This window comes from Chanodichthys erythropterus, chromosome 9, assembly GCF_024489055.1.
Source record: "Chanodichthys erythropterus isolate Z2021 chromosome 9, ASM2448905v1, whole genome shotgun sequence".
NCBI classification, from domain to species: domain Eukaryota; kingdom Metazoa; phylum Chordata; class Actinopteri; order Cypriniformes; family Xenocyprididae; genus Chanodichthys; species Chanodichthys erythropterus.
In genome coordinates this window covers 7,548,884-7,569,730 of record NC_090229.1, presented here as the reverse complement: position 1 = coordinate 7,569,730, position 20,847 = coordinate 7,548,884, and the positions used below count along the sequence as shown (strand labels likewise).

The 20,847-nt window shown below is 33.3% G+C and overlaps 1 protein-coding gene across 1 annotated transcript in view; it reads right to left on the bottom strand.

Moving 5' to 3' along the window:
* Nucleotides 1-1,750: 1,750 nt before the first annotated feature.
* ccdc120a (coiled-coil domain containing 120a) overlaps nucleotides 1,751-20,847 on the bottom strand; it is a 36,658-nt gene continuing 17,561 nt past the window's right edge. The window contains exons 2-11 of the mRNA XM_067393508.1: nucleotides 19,034-19,174; nucleotides 18,856-18,937; nucleotides 16,817-16,938; nucleotides 15,650-15,766; nucleotides 15,430-15,553; nucleotides 13,706-13,762; nucleotides 11,579-11,720; nucleotides 8,361-8,462; nucleotides 5,090-6,145; nucleotides 1,751-3,732 (exon numbers count right to left, since the gene is read on the bottom strand). Coding sequence (XP_067249609.1) covers nucleotides 3,627-3,732; nucleotides 5,090-6,145; nucleotides 8,361-8,462; nucleotides 11,579-11,720; nucleotides 13,706-13,762; nucleotides 15,430-15,553; nucleotides 15,650-15,766; nucleotides 16,817-16,938; nucleotides 18,856-18,907 — 1,878 coding nt within the window. The 5' untranslated portion in view covers nucleotides 18,908-18,937; nucleotides 19,034-19,174 and the 3' untranslated portion in view covers nucleotides 1,751-3,626. The remainder of the gene's footprint in view (nucleotides 3,733-5,089; nucleotides 6,146-8,360; nucleotides 8,463-11,578; nucleotides 11,721-13,705; nucleotides 13,763-15,429; nucleotides 15,554-15,649; nucleotides 15,767-16,816; nucleotides 16,939-18,855; nucleotides 18,938-19,033; nucleotides 19,175-20,847) is intronic.

The window sequence follows — 20,847 nt, the reverse complement described above, 5'->3', positions numbered from 1 at the left end:
ACACAATGAACCGAAAAATATCAGGGAACAACAGACGATTCTTAGAGGGAATAAAGAAGAACATATACCCGCATGCATTGGTACATCAATGTTTTTTTGTTTGTTTTTTTCCAGAAGGGAGCACTAACACTAGAAACAGAAGACTACATCTATTAGAATGGATTAGCCAGCAATCCAAATGCCTGTTTTTAGTTCTTTTTTCATTCCTAAAGAGAGAGAGTAAAATCTGGTGGTAGTTTATATAAGCAGGAGCCAAATTCTTTATTCAAATTGGCCGTGAGAAATACACATTTGTTAGCTTAGTAAAGTCTTCTCCGCCACATTTGCTAGGCACAATGGTCAAAGGTTGGCATCCTGGCATTAGTAGGCAACGCCACATTCTGAGTATCACAGTTCATCAAATAAATTCTAAAGGAGAAATTACGATTCTTGGCAAAGTCCCGGTTTGGTTAATTAATCCTTTTCATTTCACGCAATCTAATTACTGAGAGATACAGTAAATATTGACATCTGCAGTCAATCCGATAGGAAAAACAATGAACAATTGCAATTAAGGCGCTATACACAAGAAGCTGGTGATTCTTGCGACAAGCACTGCACCTGGCAGGATGCTTTGCATGCTTCTGCAGTGGGTGCTGTTTATTTGAATGGATCCAGAATCCCCTGAAAACAGATATTGGGGCTCCTCCTAGTGGTCATTGTTATAAAAACCTGATAGTACTAGGGAGAGTCTCACTGTAAACCCTAAACACTCAAAATAATTAATTGGTTTGAGTAGGACAAACTTAAATTAAACAAATCAGTTCAGTAAAATTAACTTTTATGAGTATTATGAGTACTTTCTTTTTCAGTTCACAGAACTGATATATTTTAAGTAAATTGAACCGTTTCATTGTTTTGAGTTTTATGAACTTATTTCTATTAATTTAGATGAACTTAAAGGGTTAGTTCACCCAAAAATGAAAATTCTGTCATTAATTACTCATCCTCATGTCGTTCCACACCAGTAAGACTTCAGAACACTTCACTCAGACTTCACTCATCTTCAGATCACAAATTAAGATATTTTTGATAAAATCCAATGGCTCAGTGAGGCCTGCATTTAGAGCAAGTTAACTTACACTTTCAAACATGCAGAAAGCTAAAGATGTATTTAAAACAGTTCATGTGAGTACAGTGGTTCAACCTTAATATTATACAGCGACGAAAATACTTTCTGTGCACCAAAAAAAAAAAAAAAAAAAGACTTTATTCAACAATAGCTAGTGATGGGTGATTTCTAAACACTGCTTCATGAAGCTTCGAAGCTTTATGAATCTTTTGTTTCAAATCAGTGGTTCGGAGCGTGTATCAAACTGCCAAAGCCACGTGAAGCGTTGAAATTTTAAAACACTTATGATGTAACGAAGCCTCGTTTACTGAAATCACATGACTTTGGCAGTTTGAGATCGTTTGATACCACGCACCATACCACTGATTTGTAAAGCTTCGAAGCTTCATGAAGCAGTGTTTTGAAATCCCCCATCACTAGATATTGTTGAATAAAGTCGTTATTTTTTTTATATTGTATACAAAAAGTATTCTCGTCGCTTCATAACATTAAGGTTGAACCACTGTAGTCACATAAACTGTTTTAAATATTTCTTCAGTAGCTTTCTGGATGTTTAAAAGTCCAAATTAACATTCCCTCACTGAGCCATCGGATTTTATCAAAAATATCTTAATTTGTGTTCTTATGGGTTTGGAATGATATGAGGGTGAGTAATTAATAACATAATTTTCATTTTTGGGTGAAATAACCCTTTAAGTTTAACTGAAACTGGGCTGGGATTTCTATTTCCCAGCATGCCTTGCCCATGGCATTCAAATTTTTTGAGTTTAGCCAACTTATTCAGGTTTACAGTGTGGAAACGGTCATATTTCACCCCAATATCAATATATTTTTCATAATATTTTTCAAAATATTATTTTTTTCTAAAGGACCTCTATTTTTAAGACCCATGTTTTTTATTTGACATTAAGCACATTTTTCTCCCACATTCTCATTACTAATGCATCCTGATGCATGTTTTGTTTTTGAGCTTTTTTTATATTTCTCATTATTCTCTATGGTCATTCCCATTAAATTTTCATTACAGTAATTAAAATTCATCATGTCCTGAAAGAATCCTTTTTTTAAATCAGCATAAATCCAGCACAATAAATACTAAGATGATCCTTAAATCCATGATTATTTTCTTCTATTACAGTAATGAGAATTGGGTTGGTGCTATATTGTCAAGTAATGTCATAATGAGACCTAAAACAATATAAATATATTTTTCTTTTGATTTTTGAGTAAAATGCGTTCTTGACAGGTTTCATTCTACTTCATTTCTGAAGAAATGCAATTTTTTAATACATCAAATATCATTTTTACTTTATTCTACCTGTTTTTTACTTTATTCTACCTAATTTTCTTTGTGATTGTATTTAGTAATACTGGTATATAATTAGAGCCTGAGGAAATAGAAACCATCATAAATACATGTGATACAGATAAAGATGTTGTTTGAGCCGCACAGCGACCTTTGTGCCATTCTTAAAGGGATAGTTCACCCAAAATTGAAAATTTACTCACATTTAAGTTGTTTTAAACCTGTTTCTCTGTTTTGTTAAACACAAAAGAAAACATTTTGAAGACTGCTGGTAACCAAACAGTTTGACTTCCATAGATTTTTTTTTTTTATATACTATGGAAGTCAATGGGGACCAGCAGAACAAGGAAACTCATACAGGTTTGGAACAACTTGAGGGTGAGTAAATGTTGACAAAATTTTCATTTTTGGATGAACTAACCCTTTAATTTCATCATCCTGAATGAGCACATTTATACTCTTCCACATTAGTAATAAAGATACTAACACACTAATACATTTCATGAAATACTGTGAGTCACTGACTCTTTAACAGTCCATCAAAGTTAAAGATTTGGCTTGTTTTTTTCTCCTGCACATTTTAAAATTGCTACTCAGAACGACAAAAAAGGAATTAATTTTGTCTAAACACAGTCTTCTTGATTGTAATTTGCATAGAAATATTTTCATTAAAAAATTTAGAAGATCCTGATATTTTTTCAAAGGGCCTCAAATGTCCAGAACTATTTTGGAAGGTCTTGCCAGAAAAACTTGTATATGTTTTGTGACAAATCTATACCAAGGCTGGAAATATTTGATAGAATGAACTTGCATTATTGTTTACTAATAGAAATATGGTGACATATTGTCTCTTTTCTCTGACTAACCTTTCGCCGATTAAAAGGGAAATTTACTGAACTATCTAAAAAGTCTACGGGAACCGAGAAAAGATGTGAAACTAGAAGACAGCTTGATCTCATGCTGAAAAGGGTCTTGAGTACAAGTGTTTGTCCCATGTCAGTGGTAGCTTAGCATGTATTAGTATTACAAGGATGCTAGGCTGATTTCTGTCAGAATTATTCAATTCTAACTGCTGAAAGGAAGCAAAAAGTCTCTTTGAAAGTCCACTATGGCATTCTCTCTGCCATTCCATACACAGGTAAGCTGGTGTTTGCTGTAGTCTCTTTGAGTTTGCATGAGTGTGTGTGGGTGAGATTGTTTGTTTGCGTGTCAGACCAGCGTGCCTGGCGTGGGTCTGTCATTACTGGTCTCTTTAAGTGTCATCTCCTGCATTTTAGATGAAAAGGTATCTTGGTACAATGAAAGCTCCATCGACCTGTAAGCGATAAGAAAGAAGAGGAGACACAATATATAAAACATACTGTATATAAAATATAATATTAAAAGATATACATTACCATTCAACAGTTTGGGGTCGAAAAATTCAGCAAGGATACATTAAACTGATCAAAATTGACAGTAAAGATTTTTACCTTTGTACAAAAAAAATATATATATATATTTCCAAAATGCTGTTCTTTTGAACTTTCTTTCACAGGACTAAATTACATTTTAAATTGCAATAATATTTAAAATATATTCATATTCAAAAACATTTAAAAAAAAAAAATGTACCAACCCTAAACTTTTGAATGGTAGCATATATAATAAATATGAAAAATTTCATGTTAATTAAAAAAAAAAATACTATTGTTCATTCAAAAATACTATAATAAAAATAAATACTATAATACATTCAAATGAACTAACTGTTAATTTGTATGACTTGAAATATGAAAATGCATTATTGTATGCAGAAAAGGAACATGTGACACTGAAGACTGGAGTAATGAGGCTGAAAATTCAGCTTTGCATCACATGAATAAATTACACTTTAAAATATATTCACATGGAAAACAGTTATTTTAATTTGTAATAATGTTTCACAATATTACTGTTTTTATTGAATTTTTAATCAAATAAATGCAGTCTTGGTGAGCAGAAGAGACTTCTTTTAAAAAAAAACTTCTATTAAAAAAAAATTTAACAACCCAAAACTTTTGAATGGTAGCATATATAATAAATATGAAAAATGTAATCTTAATTAAAAAAATATATATATTAATACTACAATGAAAAAAATACTATAATTCATTCAATTGAACTAACTGTTAATTTGTACAACTTGAAATATGAAAATGCATTATTGTATGCAGAAAAGGAAAATGTGACACTGAAGACTGGAGTAATGAGGCTGAAAATTCAGCTTTGCATCACATGAATAAATTACACTTTAAAATATATTCACATGGAAAAAAGTTATTTTCATTTGTAATAATATTTCACAATATTACAGTTTTTATGTAATTCAGTTTTTATTTTAAATGCAGCCTTGGTGAGCAGAAAAGACTTCTTTCAAATACATAAAACATGTAAAATATTTAAAATGTTAATTTAAAAAAAAAAAAAAACTATTGTTTAAGTACTACAATGAAAATTAGTTCAAAAACTTTGTGAAAATGCATTAGTATATGCAGAAAAATGCATTGACCAAGATTAATAAATGCTGTACCTAATATATATATATATATATATATATATATATATATATTTACCTTTTTTGAAATCAAGGGTTTCTTAACTGATGCTTCCTGTGTCATATGAATGTAGATTTGAATTCATTCTGCAATTACCTGCCGTGTAGAGGATGACCATGAAACGTGGCCGACTGGGGCATCTGTGGATAGGACGTGTCCGTTTGAAAGGACTGTGGCTGGTGTTTTAGGGGCGGATGGGGGTGCGAGTTGTGCAGAGAGGACGTGGTACGCCTGCGCTGAGTCTGCGTCCCCTCTTTGCCCTTCCCTCCGTTGGCTGGCTGTCCCAGTGCGTTCCGCAGATACCAGTCTCTCAAGCCCTCCAGCGCCAAGGCCTTGTGTAGGCTGCGTGTGGGGTCATCGGGGGTTGTGGGTGCGGAGGACTCGATTGGGTAGTGGGGCGGTCTGTGTGGGTGGTCTGTCTGCTGATTATGCATTGCGTTACTGCCGATACCATTGGCGGTGTTGGTTTCGGTGTAGGCAGAGAGCAGGATGGACTCTTGCTGGTGCTGTTGTAAGGGAACGAACGGGCCGCAGGATTTGGTGCGCGTCACTTTGACCCTCCGAGGCTCGCCGGGCTTCCCTCTCAGCATTAGCGGACTGTAGGCCGGAGGGCCGTTGCCCAGGATAAGCTGCTGCGATTGGGGGAAGCCGTTCCTGTAGGGAGGCGGTGGAGCATTGGGACCTTCGGGCCACGGCCGGGTTTTGGCACTATTTTGGACCTGAAGTCTTTGCTGTTGCTGAGCTTGCATCTTCTGTTGTTTTCCCCAAACATAATCCATGAGGATCTCACTGTAACCGCCACCTCCGTTCGTTCCTCGACCTCCCGCAGCCGAGCGAACGCGGGCCAGTTCGGTGTGTCCGTTTACCTGCCGTTCGGGGCTGCTCCGCTGCGCCTGTTTTAAAGTCGTGTCCATGAGTGCTTCTGAGCTCTTGTACGGGCCGTTTCGTACAGGCATGCCTAACCTTTGACCTCCCTCCTCCACCGCAGTGCCGTGCCGGTCGAGTAACGTCTCGGAGCTATTGCTTCGTCTGTGCCCTTGCTCGTAGGACCCTGCGGAGGACCCCTCCTGAGACTGCAGAGGCACCTGCTGAGGCGCCTCGGGATTGTCTGACCACTGCTTCACAGCAGCAGTGCCGCTAGATGATTCTGACCTACACAAACAAACAACACATTCAAATACATTCACCGCACCATTCATAAGACTGAGGACAGTATGATTTTTGTTTTCCAAAAACCAAAAGGATGCATTAAATTGCTCAAAAAATATGTATTTTTTAGGTCTGTCAAATAAAATAATGCTACCTTAAAGGGTTAGTTCACCCAAAAATTAAACATACCCCATGATTTACTCACCATTTACTCAAGCCATCCTAGGTGTATGTGCTATCTTCTTTCAGACAAACACAATCAGAGATATATTTAAAAATATCCTGGCTCTTCCAAGCTTTATAAAACTTTACACAAGTCGACTTGTGCACTATGTGTTCGGCCGTCTGCCGGAAGCTAGTTATTTGAATTTATAATGTTTTTTATAATGTTTTTATATAGGCTGGTGCCGTATTTATAACCCCCTGGTGCCGTATGTGTCACTTTTATGATGGATGGATGCATTTTTTTTTGCTTCAAAATCTGGCTCCCCATTCACTGCCATTATAAAGCCTGGAAGAGCCAGGAAAATTATATATTTCCAATTGTATTCATCTTAAAGAAGATAGTCATATACATCTAGGATGGCTTGAGGGTGAGTAAATCATGGGATGATTTTCATTTTTGGGTGAACTATCCCCTTTAAGATATTAATTAAACATGTCAATGCAATGTGTTTATTTGTAACACAAATTCAGCTAATGTAATATTATTGTCTTATTTGTTTCTTTCCTTTTTAATGGCATGCCAGCTTTAATGGCTTTGTTTATGGCAAGAGCCATGTTTAGTTATTCAAAAATAAAACTAAATAAGATGTTTAAGATACATTTTTACACACTAAAAACCTTCAGACTAAATTTGGATTTACTTGGTTAAAATCCTTTTCAAAAGTATTAACAGAATAAAAAGTTTCTCAAAGTGGTAGGAGTATTGCAATCCAGCAAAATATGTTAAATGGACTATTTCTTATATAATATAGTATGTAATTATTTTGCTTTTTTTTATATATTAATATAATTGGCTTGCCTACTTTTTAAATTTTTTATGTAGAGCACTTTTTGTTGTATAGAACATTATATATTGTAAAAAGCGCAATACAAACACAACATACATTTACAATTTTACTTCTTTTGGCTAAAGTACACTGACATATATAAGCGGGTTATTTATTTTTGTAAATATATACAAAAGGTTTCAAAAGGTTGGGGTAAGTACTATTTTGTTTTTAAAAGAAATGAACACTTATTCAGAAAGGATGCTTAAATTGATCAAAAGTCACAATGAAGACATTTATAATGTTAGAAAAGTTACATTTATAATGCTAAAAAAATATTTATAATGTTACAAAAGAAATCAGAATATGATTTCTGAAGGATCATGTGAATGAAGACTGGAGTAATGATGCTGAAAATTCCGTTTTAAATCACAGGAATAAATGACACTAAAATATATTTAAATAGAAAACAGTTATTTTAAATTGTAATATTATTTCACAATATAACTGTTTTTACTGTATTTTTGATCAAATAACAATATAATAATAATGATGCAGCCTTCATGAGTATAAGACACTTTCAAAAACATTAAAAATCTTACTGACACCAAACTTTAAAATGGTAGTCCTTGTTTGAAAAGCAACAAAAGTGACAAAATGCAAAAACAAAACATGGTGTTTGCCTGGGCTAACTTTTATTTGTTCTCTGTAACATAAGAGAAGATGTTCTGAAGAATGTTGCTAACCAGACAGTTTCGATTCCCATCGACTTCCATTATACAAAAAATATTCCATTTAGACAAAAAGTACAATGGAAGTCAATGGGAACTGAAACTGTTTACAAACATTTTTCAAAATATCCTTTTCTTCTGGGGGGGGGGGGGGGACTTTAAGCTCCTCAAGTGACTCTGATTAAATGACAGCTACACAATAAATCAGTATCCAAACATGCTGACTTCAGTATCTTCCAACACTGCGGCACAACAAGCTGCTCTGTTTGTGTAATTGGATTGAGTAGGAAATAATGTGGCTTTACACTCAACCTCCTTAGACATCCATTACTTCATTACACATCATTGCAAATAAGTAATTTAATCAAAATGTTTGTGCCATTATCAATTCAGGGCTTTTTAACTGTAATCAGCTATATAATCAACATGCAACCTGATTATATAGCTGCAGTGTTTAACATACGTTTGTGCATGTGTGTTTTGCACATTTATAACCTGATGTGCACTCCTGTTATTCCATTGCGGGACAAGAGCGGAGTTGCCGGTACACTTCTACCTTCCAGATTCGACATACTTCTTGGAAGAGAGTGACTCGGGCTGGGGAAAAAACAAAGTGTAGTTACGTCTTCTTGTTATAAATCCTGATCGATGTTATATGGTGACAAAGACACTTTCATAAAACTGATAATGAAGTTATGTTTTTATTCAAAATTTTAGCTTTATTATTTTTATTATACAGTGATATTTTAAAGGTGCCCTAGAATTGAAAATTAAATTTATCTTGGCATAGTTAAATAACAAGAGTTCAGTACATGGAAATGACATACAGTGAGTCTCAAACTCCATTGTTTCCTCCTTCTTATATAAATCTCATTTGTTTAAAAGACCTCCAAAGAACAGGCGAATCTCTACATAACACCGACTGTTACATGACAGTCAGGATCATTAATATGTACGCCCCCAATATTTGCATATGCCAGCCCATGAATCAGTTTTCTGAATCATCAGACTAGGTAAGCAAGCAAGAACGATAGCGAAAAATGGAAGATGGAGCAATAATAACTGACATGATCCATGATTACATGATATTTTTAGTGATATTTGTTGTCTTTCTAAATGTTTTGTTAGCATGTTGCTAATGTACTGTTAAATGTGGTTAAAGTTACCATCGTTTCTTACTTTCATGGAGACGAGAGCCGTCGCTATTTTCATTTTTAAACACTTTCAGTCTGTATAATTCATAAACACAACTTCATTCTTTATAAATCTCTCCAACAGTGTGTAATGTTAGCTTTAGCCACGGAGTACTATCAAAGTCATTCAGAATCAAATGTAAACATCCAAATAAATACTATACTCACATGACCCGAAGCATGCATGCAGCATACATGACGAACACTTTGTAAAGATTCATTTGAGGGTTATATTAGCTGTGTGAACTTTGTAAATGCACAGTATTATAGTCGCGAGCTCGATGGGCAGGGAGCGCGAGATTTAAAGAGCCAGTAGCCCCTGAATAGGTGCATATTTAATGATGCCCCAAAATAGGCAGTTAAAAAAATTAATTAAAAAAAATCTATGGGGTATCTTGAGCTGAAACTTCAGACACATTCAGGGGACACCTTAGACTTATATTACATCTTGTAAAAAAAAATGTTCGATGGCACCTTTAAAATAGTCACATGATAAATATAGTTAAAGCTGAAGGGGTTACAGTTGATAACAACGTCTTTTAGATCAATGCATAAATATTAATGAGTAGCAAAGAGCCTTTGTTCTGGAATCAGCTTTTAAAGGTTCAGTTCACTTCAGAATTCAAATTTCCTGATAATTTACTCACCCCTATGCCATCCAAGATGTTAATGTCTTTCTTTCTTCAGTCGAAAAGAAATTAAGGTTTTTGAGGAAAACATTCCAGGATTTTTCTATAGTGGACTTCAACAGTTAACAACGGGTTGAAGGTCCAAATGTCAGTTTCAGTGCAGCTTCAAAGAGCTCTACATGATCCCAGACGAGGAATAAGGGTCTTATCTAGAGAAACAATCGGTCATTTTCAAAAAAAAAAAAAGAAATTTATATACTTTTTAACTACAAATCATCCGACATCGTTGTTTTACCTTTTTTGTAAAGGGCGTTTGACTTAATCTTTGCGCGTTTGCTTTGTAAACACTTGCTTGGTACTTCCACTTACGTCACGCGTGACCTTTCCAACGTGATTACGTAATGCGTGGCGCATCCCAGAGCAGTGCAAGATGAGCATTTGTGGTTAAAAAGAATATAATTCTTTTTTTTTTTTAGAAAATGACTGATCGTTTCACTAGATAGGACCCTTATTCCTTGTCTGGGATCATGTTGAGCTCTTTGAACCTGCATTGAAACTTAGACCTTCAACCCGTTGTACTCCATTGAAGTCCACTATATAGAGAAAAATCCTGGAATGTTTTCCTCAAAAATCTTCATTTTTTTTTCGACTGAAGAAAGAAAGACATAAACATCTTGGATGACATGTGGGTGAGTAAATTATCAGGAAATTTTAATTCTGAAGTGAACTGATCCTTTACAGTTTTTCTCCTTGGGTTTGGCTCATTTCTTGAAACAGAAATTACATTCTCAAAACTCTAAGATCATTTGGCAAAACAGTCAGCACAACACTATAGCTCACTTGAAAAAGCTCATACCTCTCCCAAAACAGTTCAGTCGTGTGTCAAAACTAAATTTCCTTCTCATTTAAACAGTCAGTGCCCCCAAAATGCTTTGTCCCTTTGGCATTGTGTAAGCACTGCAAATCAAAATGTTTAGATGTTTTGTCACTATGGCAGAGGACCATTGAAATATCCCTCATGTCCACCTTTCAGTCTTAGCCCAGTCCTTCATTGACAATGGTTACTGTACTGTTTTTTGTCTAGCAAACAGAATACAATTGTGTATAAAACGGAAAAAAGAAATAGGATTTTAGGGTAAGAGTAGCCTCCAAGGTTTGACATCACACACTGCACTCATACTGCCAAGGAAATTGTAACCATTATCATTCACACACATAAAGTAACTTCCATACATCAGAGTAAAAAGAAAATACATACAGCATAATATACTGTAATATAAACACACAAACAATGAAAATTATATACAGCCTACAGTGCTGTAAATAAAGCTCCTTCGTTAGTAAAGTTCTAGTTTCACCTGACTGTCAATTGCTGTAATAAATTTATCAAATGTTCCAAGGATTCATATATGGTATTCATGTTATTATGTTCTTGACTAATTCTGATAATTGCATGTGATGACTTATACAATGAAATGACGCTGACACGTTTTGGAGCGAACAACCATTAGACTGAGAATCAACAATCAGTTTAGATCAACAAGATCTATTCACTTGGAAAGTGTAGACTACCTGTACTTAATCATTTGCAAAGATGTACTGAGACATTGAGACATGTACTTAGACATTTGCAATTTGATGAAATGAATGAGAAAATCAATTCTGTTGTGAACAATTGCCAAGTGGTTTGGAGGTTTGTCCACATTGTTTTGAGAATGTAATTTCTGTTTCAAGAAATGAGCCAAACCAATGGAGAAAAACTGTAACACAAACCACATAAGCTTCTCTCTAAATGAGGTAATTCCAGGTAGGCTAATCAATGCCGATTCACCTTTGGAACTAAATAAGATGAAAAAACAGCTGTTCCTACTTTCTCATGCTGAGCGCATACCTGGCTGAGCTGGCCACAGAGTTGCGGCGAGTTTTCATCTCGTAATAGATCTCCACAGGGGAGAGTTTTCGAGAAAACCTGTTGTCTGGGCTCCCCGAGACCAGCCGGGGACGTGAGGGTGACAGGCCGTCAGAGGCGTCTTCTGAGGGAGCGAGAAAGAGAGACTTGTGAAGTTGAGACAGAAGCCCAGTTTCTACTTAACAATTATACACTTTTAAAGGGTTAGTTCACCCAAAAATGAAAATCTGTCATTTATTACTCACCCTCATGCCGTTTCTACACCTGTAAGACCTTCATTAATCTTCGGAACACAAATTAAGATATTTTAGTTGAAATCCGATGGCTCCATGAGGCCTTCATAGGGAGTAATGTCACTTCCTCTGTCAAGATCCATAAAGGTACTAAACCACATCTAAATCAGTTCATGTGAGTACAGTGGTTTAATATTGATATTATAAACCGACGAGAATATTTTTGGTGCGGCAAAAAGACAAAATAACGACTTATTTAGTGATGGCCGATTTCAAAACACTGCTTCAGGAAGCATTGGAGCATTATGAATCAGTGTATCGAATCATGAATCGGATCGCGGTTCAAACCCGCCAAACGGCTGAAATCACGTGACTTTGGCGCTCCGAACTGCAGATTCGACACACTGATTCATTTAAGCTCCGATGCTTCCTGAAGCATTGTTTTGAAATCGGTCATCACTAAATAAGTCGTTATTTGGTTTTTTTGCCGCACCAAAAATATTCTCGTCGGTTTATAATATCAATATTAAACCACTGTACTCACATGAACTGATTTAGATGTTTTTTTAGTACCTTTATGGATCTTGACAGAGGAAGTGTCATTGCTCCCTATGAAGGCCTCACAGAGCCATCGGATTTGAACTAAAATATCTTAATTTTTGTTCTGAAGATTAATGAAGGTCTTACGGGTGTAGAAAAGGCATGAGGGTGAGTAATAAATGACAGAATTTACATTTTTGGGTGAACTAACCCTTTAAGACATACTACCATTCAAAAGTTTGGGGTCTGTAAGATTTCTGAAGGAAGTTTCTTATGCTCAAAATTATAGTAATAGTGTGAAATATTATTTCAATTTAAAATACATGTTTTCTATTTGAATATATTTTAAAATGTAATTTATTCCTGTGATCAAAGCTGAATTTTCAGCATCATTACTCCAGTCTTCAGTGTCACATGATCCTTCAGAAATCAATCTAATATGATGATTTGCTGTTAAAAAAAACAACATTTATTATTATTATCAATGTTGTGGAAACTGTGATACTTTTTTCAGGATTCTTTGATGAATAGAAAGTTCAACTGCATTTGAAATCGAAATTAACAGTAAAGGCATTTATAAGATTTCTATCAATTTAATGCATCTTTGCTGGACAAAAGTATTAATTTATTTAAAAAAAAATATTTCAGACCCCAATCTTGAAAAGTAGTGTATAATAAAGAAGTTCTTATAATTTAATTGCATTAAAAAACAAAAAAACAAAGCAAGTGTTATCTGCGCTCTGTGCTATATTTCTTTAAATTAAATGCCACTTGGTTTGATTTTTTTTTTTTGATATTTCAGTTTTTTTAAAGTGTGTCTTAGGTGTTTAAATAGTTTTTGGGGTTACTAAACATACACAAGAGCTACTAAAGGAGATTAGTTAATTATCAATTACAGCAAAATTCATATCTGAACACCATACCCTCAGAAAATAAGCACAATCAATTACTTAGTCACTATATTAACAATTTTTTTTTTGTCTTTATTACTATTATTGGCAGCTTTTTCTGTATTTTTTTGTTATTTGTACTGATGCTTTGGCAATATTGTATAATATAAATAATTTCATCACATCATTTCCTAATCGAAATTGAAAACAGAGTGAAAGAGAGAGAGAGAGGAGAACGTGTGAGAATCAAAAATGCCACGGGGAGAGGATTAGTTCGGTGAGTGTTAATAACAGGCTTTTTGACTCATTGATGTGAAGACTCTAATGACCCCCGCGGGATCTCTCCATCCACTAAACTCATCCTCTCATTGTAATAGCGCTTCTTATCTCAGCCTCTCCATGCATTATCCTGCTAATGTAAAGCACTGATCCGTCCCATAACTCACCAGTGTCCTGATTGGTGGAATCCGACGTGGAGCTGCTCTCTGACTTCACTGTGTTATCTGAGGATATAAACATTCACACATAACATCACTCAACTGATACACACATTACATGAAGTCACAATAACACACTGGATTGGCTCTATGCTGCTGATGATCTATGAGGGTGTAATATTGTACGATCGTCATTTTATGTGCTAGATTTGTTCAAAATTTTCCTCAGAAGTCCACTAAATCTGGCAAAACCTTCCTTCAGGATATCCTCAAAGCTGAAAATATGGATGTTTTTCTACATATTTTCAATATTTATCTGATGATTCTTTTGTAAATAATTTATATATTTATATTTATAAAAATGTATTCAAGGTTTTAACAGGCATTTTTAACAATTTAATGTGAATAAGTAATATCTAATGTGAAATTTATATATAAAAGTATATTTAAAATATATTTATCTTAAAAAATGTTTTGGGGAGGTAGTGTTAAGGTTAGTCAGCAGTCATTTAATTAACTTCATATGAAAACAATAATTCTGTAGTTTGACTTGATTCAGATAGTTGCATACTGTAAATGTGTGTGTTCATTTTTTACTGAACTTGCATCATCATTTTAGTAATAATGGCCGGAAACATGCCAGTTACTCAACACTTCCTGTTCCTCTCTCATGTCTCATTTAAGGTGGACTGTTTTCCATGTTTGCACACATGAGACAACTTTCCCTTCTATATTTATACCACATACAAAAACTGTTCCCATGGTCCAAAGCCAGACCACCAGTCTGACACTAAACTGGTCTGATCCATTGAAAACTAAAGTCTGCCAAGCCTGATCAGGTAATTTACAAGAGTTTATCACTACATGTGATATCAGAATAACTGTTAAGATAGTAAGTTTTAATCTTTGTTATCTTGAAACTGATCTCTATAGTCTTTGTTTGATCTGTCTCCGTGTGATGGCTGTTATCTCAGCAGAGTTCAAACTGAGTCTAATCTATAATCATTATGTCAGTTTTATCATTTGATCATGGACTAAAAAACTGCTTACAGCTGGGACCAACATTATTGATTTGTCAGTTAGATATAGTAAATAGCAGCTAGTATAATTAATCATTTTTTATGTGTTTACCAGCTTTAATGGACACAAAATAATCATTCTTAATGGGCAGCTGACATGCTTTTCTTTAGTTAAAAATATATATTTTTTCATTATACATACAGTCACCTCAAAAAGGATTTGGATACTTGGTTTGATTAATAACATTTTTTAAATGTGATTTAAATATCCAAATAATTTTGAGGTCATGCATGCTACTGTTCAAAAGTTTGGGGTCTAAATAAAAATAAATAAATAAATAAATATTATATATATATATATATACACTTTAATTTAGCAAGGACGCATTAAATTGATTGAAAATGACAGTAAAGACATTTATAATGTTACAAACAATGTTTATTTCAAATAAATGCTGTTTTTTGGAAATTCATCAAAAAATCCTCATATATACAGTATATACAGAAAGATGTTTGTTTTAATGCTGTTTATTTCTGTGATCAAAGCTGAAATTTCAGCATCATTACTCCAGCCTTCAGTGTCACATGATCCTACAGAAATCATTCTAATATGCTGATTTGCTGCTCAAGAAACAATTATATTATAAATATTCCCAAATACAAATTTCAGGCATGAAATGGTGTTTAGTTCATCTGTGTAATCTTTAAACCCACCTGTGTGGCATCCTCTGTGAACCGTCCGTTTGCTGTGTGGAGGATGCTGTTCTGAATCGACGTGCCTGCGGAGGGCGCCACTGAACAGAGTTTTCTTTGTCTTGCGCTGAGAGGCGTCCTCTTCCTAAGCCAGCAAAAACATTAAGCAACTTATGATGTTTATCTATCAAGTATCCTATATCAAATTAGTGGCCACCCATATCATCTCAAATCCACACACCTCATTTTTCATGTTATGTTTGGAGCCGCCGCGGGACAGACCAGCCCTGCGCCGCACATGAGGGACTTTCTCTCCGGTTTCCAGAGGATATTCATGAGGAACTTCACCTGTCAATTCCTGAAAGATTAATGAAGAGCAAACATGAACAAGTACATTTTCACTTAAACTGTTTTATTATTATTATTTTTAATATATTAAAGCAGCCATGTCTACTTTTGAAGAATATTATATTTATTTTATTATATTATTATTTAATACATTTAATAATATATTATTATTTATTTTATATTTATTATATTTATAGTAATTTAGCCAAGTTTATGAACAAAAAAAAAACCCAATTAATTATTTTTCAATGAGAATTACTCAGGCTTATTTGCTGCTATATGTTTTTGTTATCAGCTTAGTTTTCATAAATAGTCTCTCTCTTTTTCATGATTTGACTCCTTTAAAGGGATAGTTCACCCAAAAATGAAAATTCTGTCATCATTTACTCATGCTCAAGTTGTTCCAAACCTGTATCAGTTTCTTTCTTCTGCTGAACTCAGAAAATATTCTGAAGAATGTCGGTAACCATACAGCTGACAACTTGAGCGTGAGTAAATGATGACAGAATTTTCATTTTTGGGTGAACTATCCCTTTAAGTCAAGTCAAGTCAAATTTATTTATATAGCGCTTTTACAATTGGTAATTGTTTCAAAGCAGCTTTACATATTAGAAGCACAGAAAAAAAGGGAAGTGGTTAAAACTGTACAAACAAGCGTGGTAATAAATGATATGATATCATATAAATGATATGATATGAATCCTTTAAAGGATTCATATCATGAAAAACACACCTGAAGTTACATATACTGTGTCAAACAATTTGAAACATTTGAAATGCCAAGCTTGTTGAGATACAAGTATGAGCAAAGATTAGCTGGGCATGTGGCGGCATCTCTGCGGCGTCACATGATCTGGCAGCTCACTGCTGTGTGGTTCGGCAGCGACACCAGGGAGAAATACAAAGTTTATTGTGTCAAGCTTTCTTGTTCTAGTTTCTTAGAACTAGATCAAGTTCTAAGATACTGTCAGTTCTGCATCCTGTCAGTACCTCAATTCAAATTAAATTCAGGAATGGAATTAGAATTTAAAATGGCACACAAGCCTGATGAGACACTGACCGCCTCCTGCAGACACACACGTTTGAGTTCTGCTAATCGAGTGTTGAGCAGCGACTGCAGACTTCTCCGACGCTCCTGCAGCTCCACCATCCGCTCCGCATGCTGCTTACTGTCCTGCAGCTCTGAGAACACACACACACACACACGTCATGTTACATCATGGTGTATCATTTTAATTGTTTTACACTACCGTTCAGATTTGGGATGGGTATGATTTTTAATGTTTATGCTCATCATTCATCAAGGTTGCATTTATTTGATCAAAAATACAGTAAAACAGTAATATTGTGATATATTATTAAAATTTAAAAGAACTATTTTGACATATTTTGAAATGTAATTCATTCCTTTGATGAAAAGCTGAATTTTATTCCAGTCTTCAGTGTCACATGATCCTTCAGAAATCATTCTAATATGCTGATTTGCTGCTCAAGAAACATTTCTTATTATTATCAATGTTGAAAACAGTTGTGCTGCTTCATATTTTTGTGGAAACCATGATTTATATGATTATAAATGTTATTATAAATGTCTTTACTGCCACTTTTATGGAAGAGGATTAGGGCCAAGCAATAATAAAAAAATAAAACCATCTCGAGATTAAAGTTGTTAAATTTTGAGAAAAAACCTTAAATTTCGAGAAAAAAGTCTAAATAAAATGTTGAGAATAAACTCATTAAATTACGAGAAAAAAACTTGTTAAATTTCGAGAAAAAAGTCTAAATAAAATGTTGAGAAAAACTCGTTAAATTACAAAACAAATTCGTTAAATTATGAGAAAAATTACGTTAAATTTCGAGAAAAACGTTGAGATAAAATGTTGAAAATAAACTCGTTAAATTATGAGAAAAAAGTCGTTAAATTACGAGAACAAATTCGTTAAATTATGAGAAAAATGATGTTAAATTTCGAGAAAAACGTCGAGATAAAATGTTGAGAAAAAAATCGTTAAATTATGAGAAAAAAGTCGTTAAATTGCAAGAAAAAAGTCGTTAAATTATGAGAACATTTGTAATTTAACGACTTTTTTCTCATAATTTAACAACTTTTTTTTCATAATTTAAAAGTTTTTTCTCGACTTTTTTCTCGAAATTTAACGACATTTTTCTCATAATTTAAAGAATTTGTTCTCATAATTAATGACTTTCTTCTCAACTTTTTATCTCGACTTTTCTCATAATTTAACGAGTTTTTTCTCAACTTTTTTCTCGACATTTAATGACTTTTTTTCTAGTAATTTAACAAGTTTATTCTCAACATTTTATCTTGACTTTTTCTCGTAATTTAACGACATTTTTCTCATAATTTAACAAATTTGTTCTCGTAATTTAACAACTTTTTTCTCGTAATTTAATGACTTTATTCTCAACATTTTATCTCGACTTTTTTCTAGAAATTTAATGAGTTTTTTCTCATAATTTAACGAGTTTATTCTCAACATTTTATCTCGACTTTTTTCTCGAAATTTAATGATTTTAATCTCGAGATGGTTTTATTTTTTTTATTATTGCTTGGCCCTAATCCTCTTCCGTACACTTTTGATCAATTTAATGCATCCTTGTTTAAAAAAGTATTAATTTCTTTTTTTTAAAAATTGTATAAAGGTTTTAATTTTAAGAAACATATTTTTAAATAATAATAATTTTTTCCCCACAGTCAGAAAAGTCTGGAATTTAAAAATTGTGATTTCAAGGGCTAGAATATTTTTACAAAAAAAACCCTACATAGTTTAAGTTCTTAAATCTTAAATAGTGACTGGGAAAAGACATGGAAAAGCACTGGTCAAACTGGCTACACCCTTAACCTTCCCGTTTTGGATAGCTTTTGGCCTTTTTACATGTAAAATAAGATTTAAAGGTGAAGCATGTAATTTCTGCAACATTTGCAGCACCAAAAGGAAAAGCAAACTGCTGTTTCCAAAGCGGTTTCACATTTAAATAGATTTAGACCCTTTATGAAGATGTTCTCCTTGTGAAGATATTTGGTCACCACAATAACAGACAAAAACAAAAGACAAACAGGCACATGGAGGTGCTCACCAGGGCCTGTTATCAGATGACTTTTGACCTCCATGTCAAACCTCTTTTGCATCACCTCACTGCCTCCTGATTGTAAGTTTACCTACAGAGAGACAAGAAAACAAACAAAGCATGACAATGACGAATGTTTCTGGGAGACGACTCATACAAGCATGTAAATAATCCACATGTCTCTTACCTTCTCACCGTTTGGTAACAGTCATATGTACTCCAGAGTTTCGGACTTGTGGCCATGAAGCAGATGTGCTGCTGCAGTACTGCGACTGGCCTGAGGGGGGAGCCACTGTGCTGCTGCGCAAAGCTTCTCTAACTTTATGCCCTGAAACACAAACAAACCATATGAGACACTGGAGACGCCCCACACATAAGAGCTCTGACTGAGCATCAGATCAATCACTTATATAACTGATAGAACAGGTGAGCTTGTAACAGATTTCTTAATGTTTCATCTTCATCTCAGATGTTTCTCTTAAAATTCCTTAGAAGGATACTAATTAGACAATGTCTGATATACAATTTTGAGTACAGGTCTATAAAATGAAATGGATAGCAACTCAGATTATTTGGTCTCTTGATGAGAAATGTTTGGGTTCAAAGTGAGATTCTGGCTTTTGATTGCAAGCTTTAGTATCTTCGGCAAAACGGATCACAGTTTGAGACACTGAGATCTCTATAAGACACACATCTGAAATAAGTCAAGAGATGCCTCAATCTATAAGAAACAATTGAGATATTAAAGAGATCTCCATGTGATTTTTCAAGGTTAATTAATTGTCTAATAAGCCTGGCATTGTGTATTATGAATATTGTTGGCTCTTTGGTAAATTGCGTCTGCTAAATGTAAATCAATGGACGGAAACATAAGATTTGATAGCTTTCTCGGGTATACAAATGAAAAGATATGAGATGTTTTTTGTGCTTTCAGTACATTGTTGTTATTGTTAACTAAACCTAATACTATTAAGAATAATTTTCATTAATTGAAATAAATAGCAGTATTATTTTAGTATTATTTATATACTATTATAGTATTTATTATAGTGCTGTTAAATTGGCTAATTGCGATTAATCACATCTAACATATAAGTTTGTATAATATATATATATATATATATATATATATATGTATATATATATATATATATATATGTGTGTGTGTGTGTGTGTGTGTGTGTATACCATATTATATTATATATATATATATAACATGGTATATATACACACACATATATACATATATATATATATATATATATATATATATATATATATATATAACATGGTATATATACACACACATATATACATATATATATATACACACACACATATATACATATATGTGTGTGTGTGTGTGTGTGTGTGTATATATATATATATATATATATATATATATATATATATGTATATATGTGTGTGTGTGTATATATATAACATGGCATATATACACACACACACACACACACATATATACATATATATATATATATATGTGTGTGTGTGTGTGTGTGTGTGTATATATACCATGTTATATGGTGTATATATATATATATATATATATATATATATATATATATATATATTTACAAACTTATGTTAGATGTGATTAATTGATTTGACAGCTCTGAATTTACTACTCTAATTTTGAAATAGCTTTTATTTATGTATGTATAATAAATACAAATTTATATTTTATTATAAAATAAATTATAAATATTAGACAAAAAACTAAAAACCTACATGAAAATTAGAAATGCTGCCTTGGCAAAGTAATAAAATAAGTTTAAGTTGAGGTACTACAATTTCTAAAACTAAAATTTTTATATAAATAAATATCTAAATAGAAATATAAAAAAAAAATAACATGACAAAAACATAAAATGACAAAAATTAAAATGAGAACTGAAAATATAAATATGTATTTATTATGAATAAATTAAAAGCTAATTCAACGTAATAATAAATACTATATTATAAATAATACTAAAATAA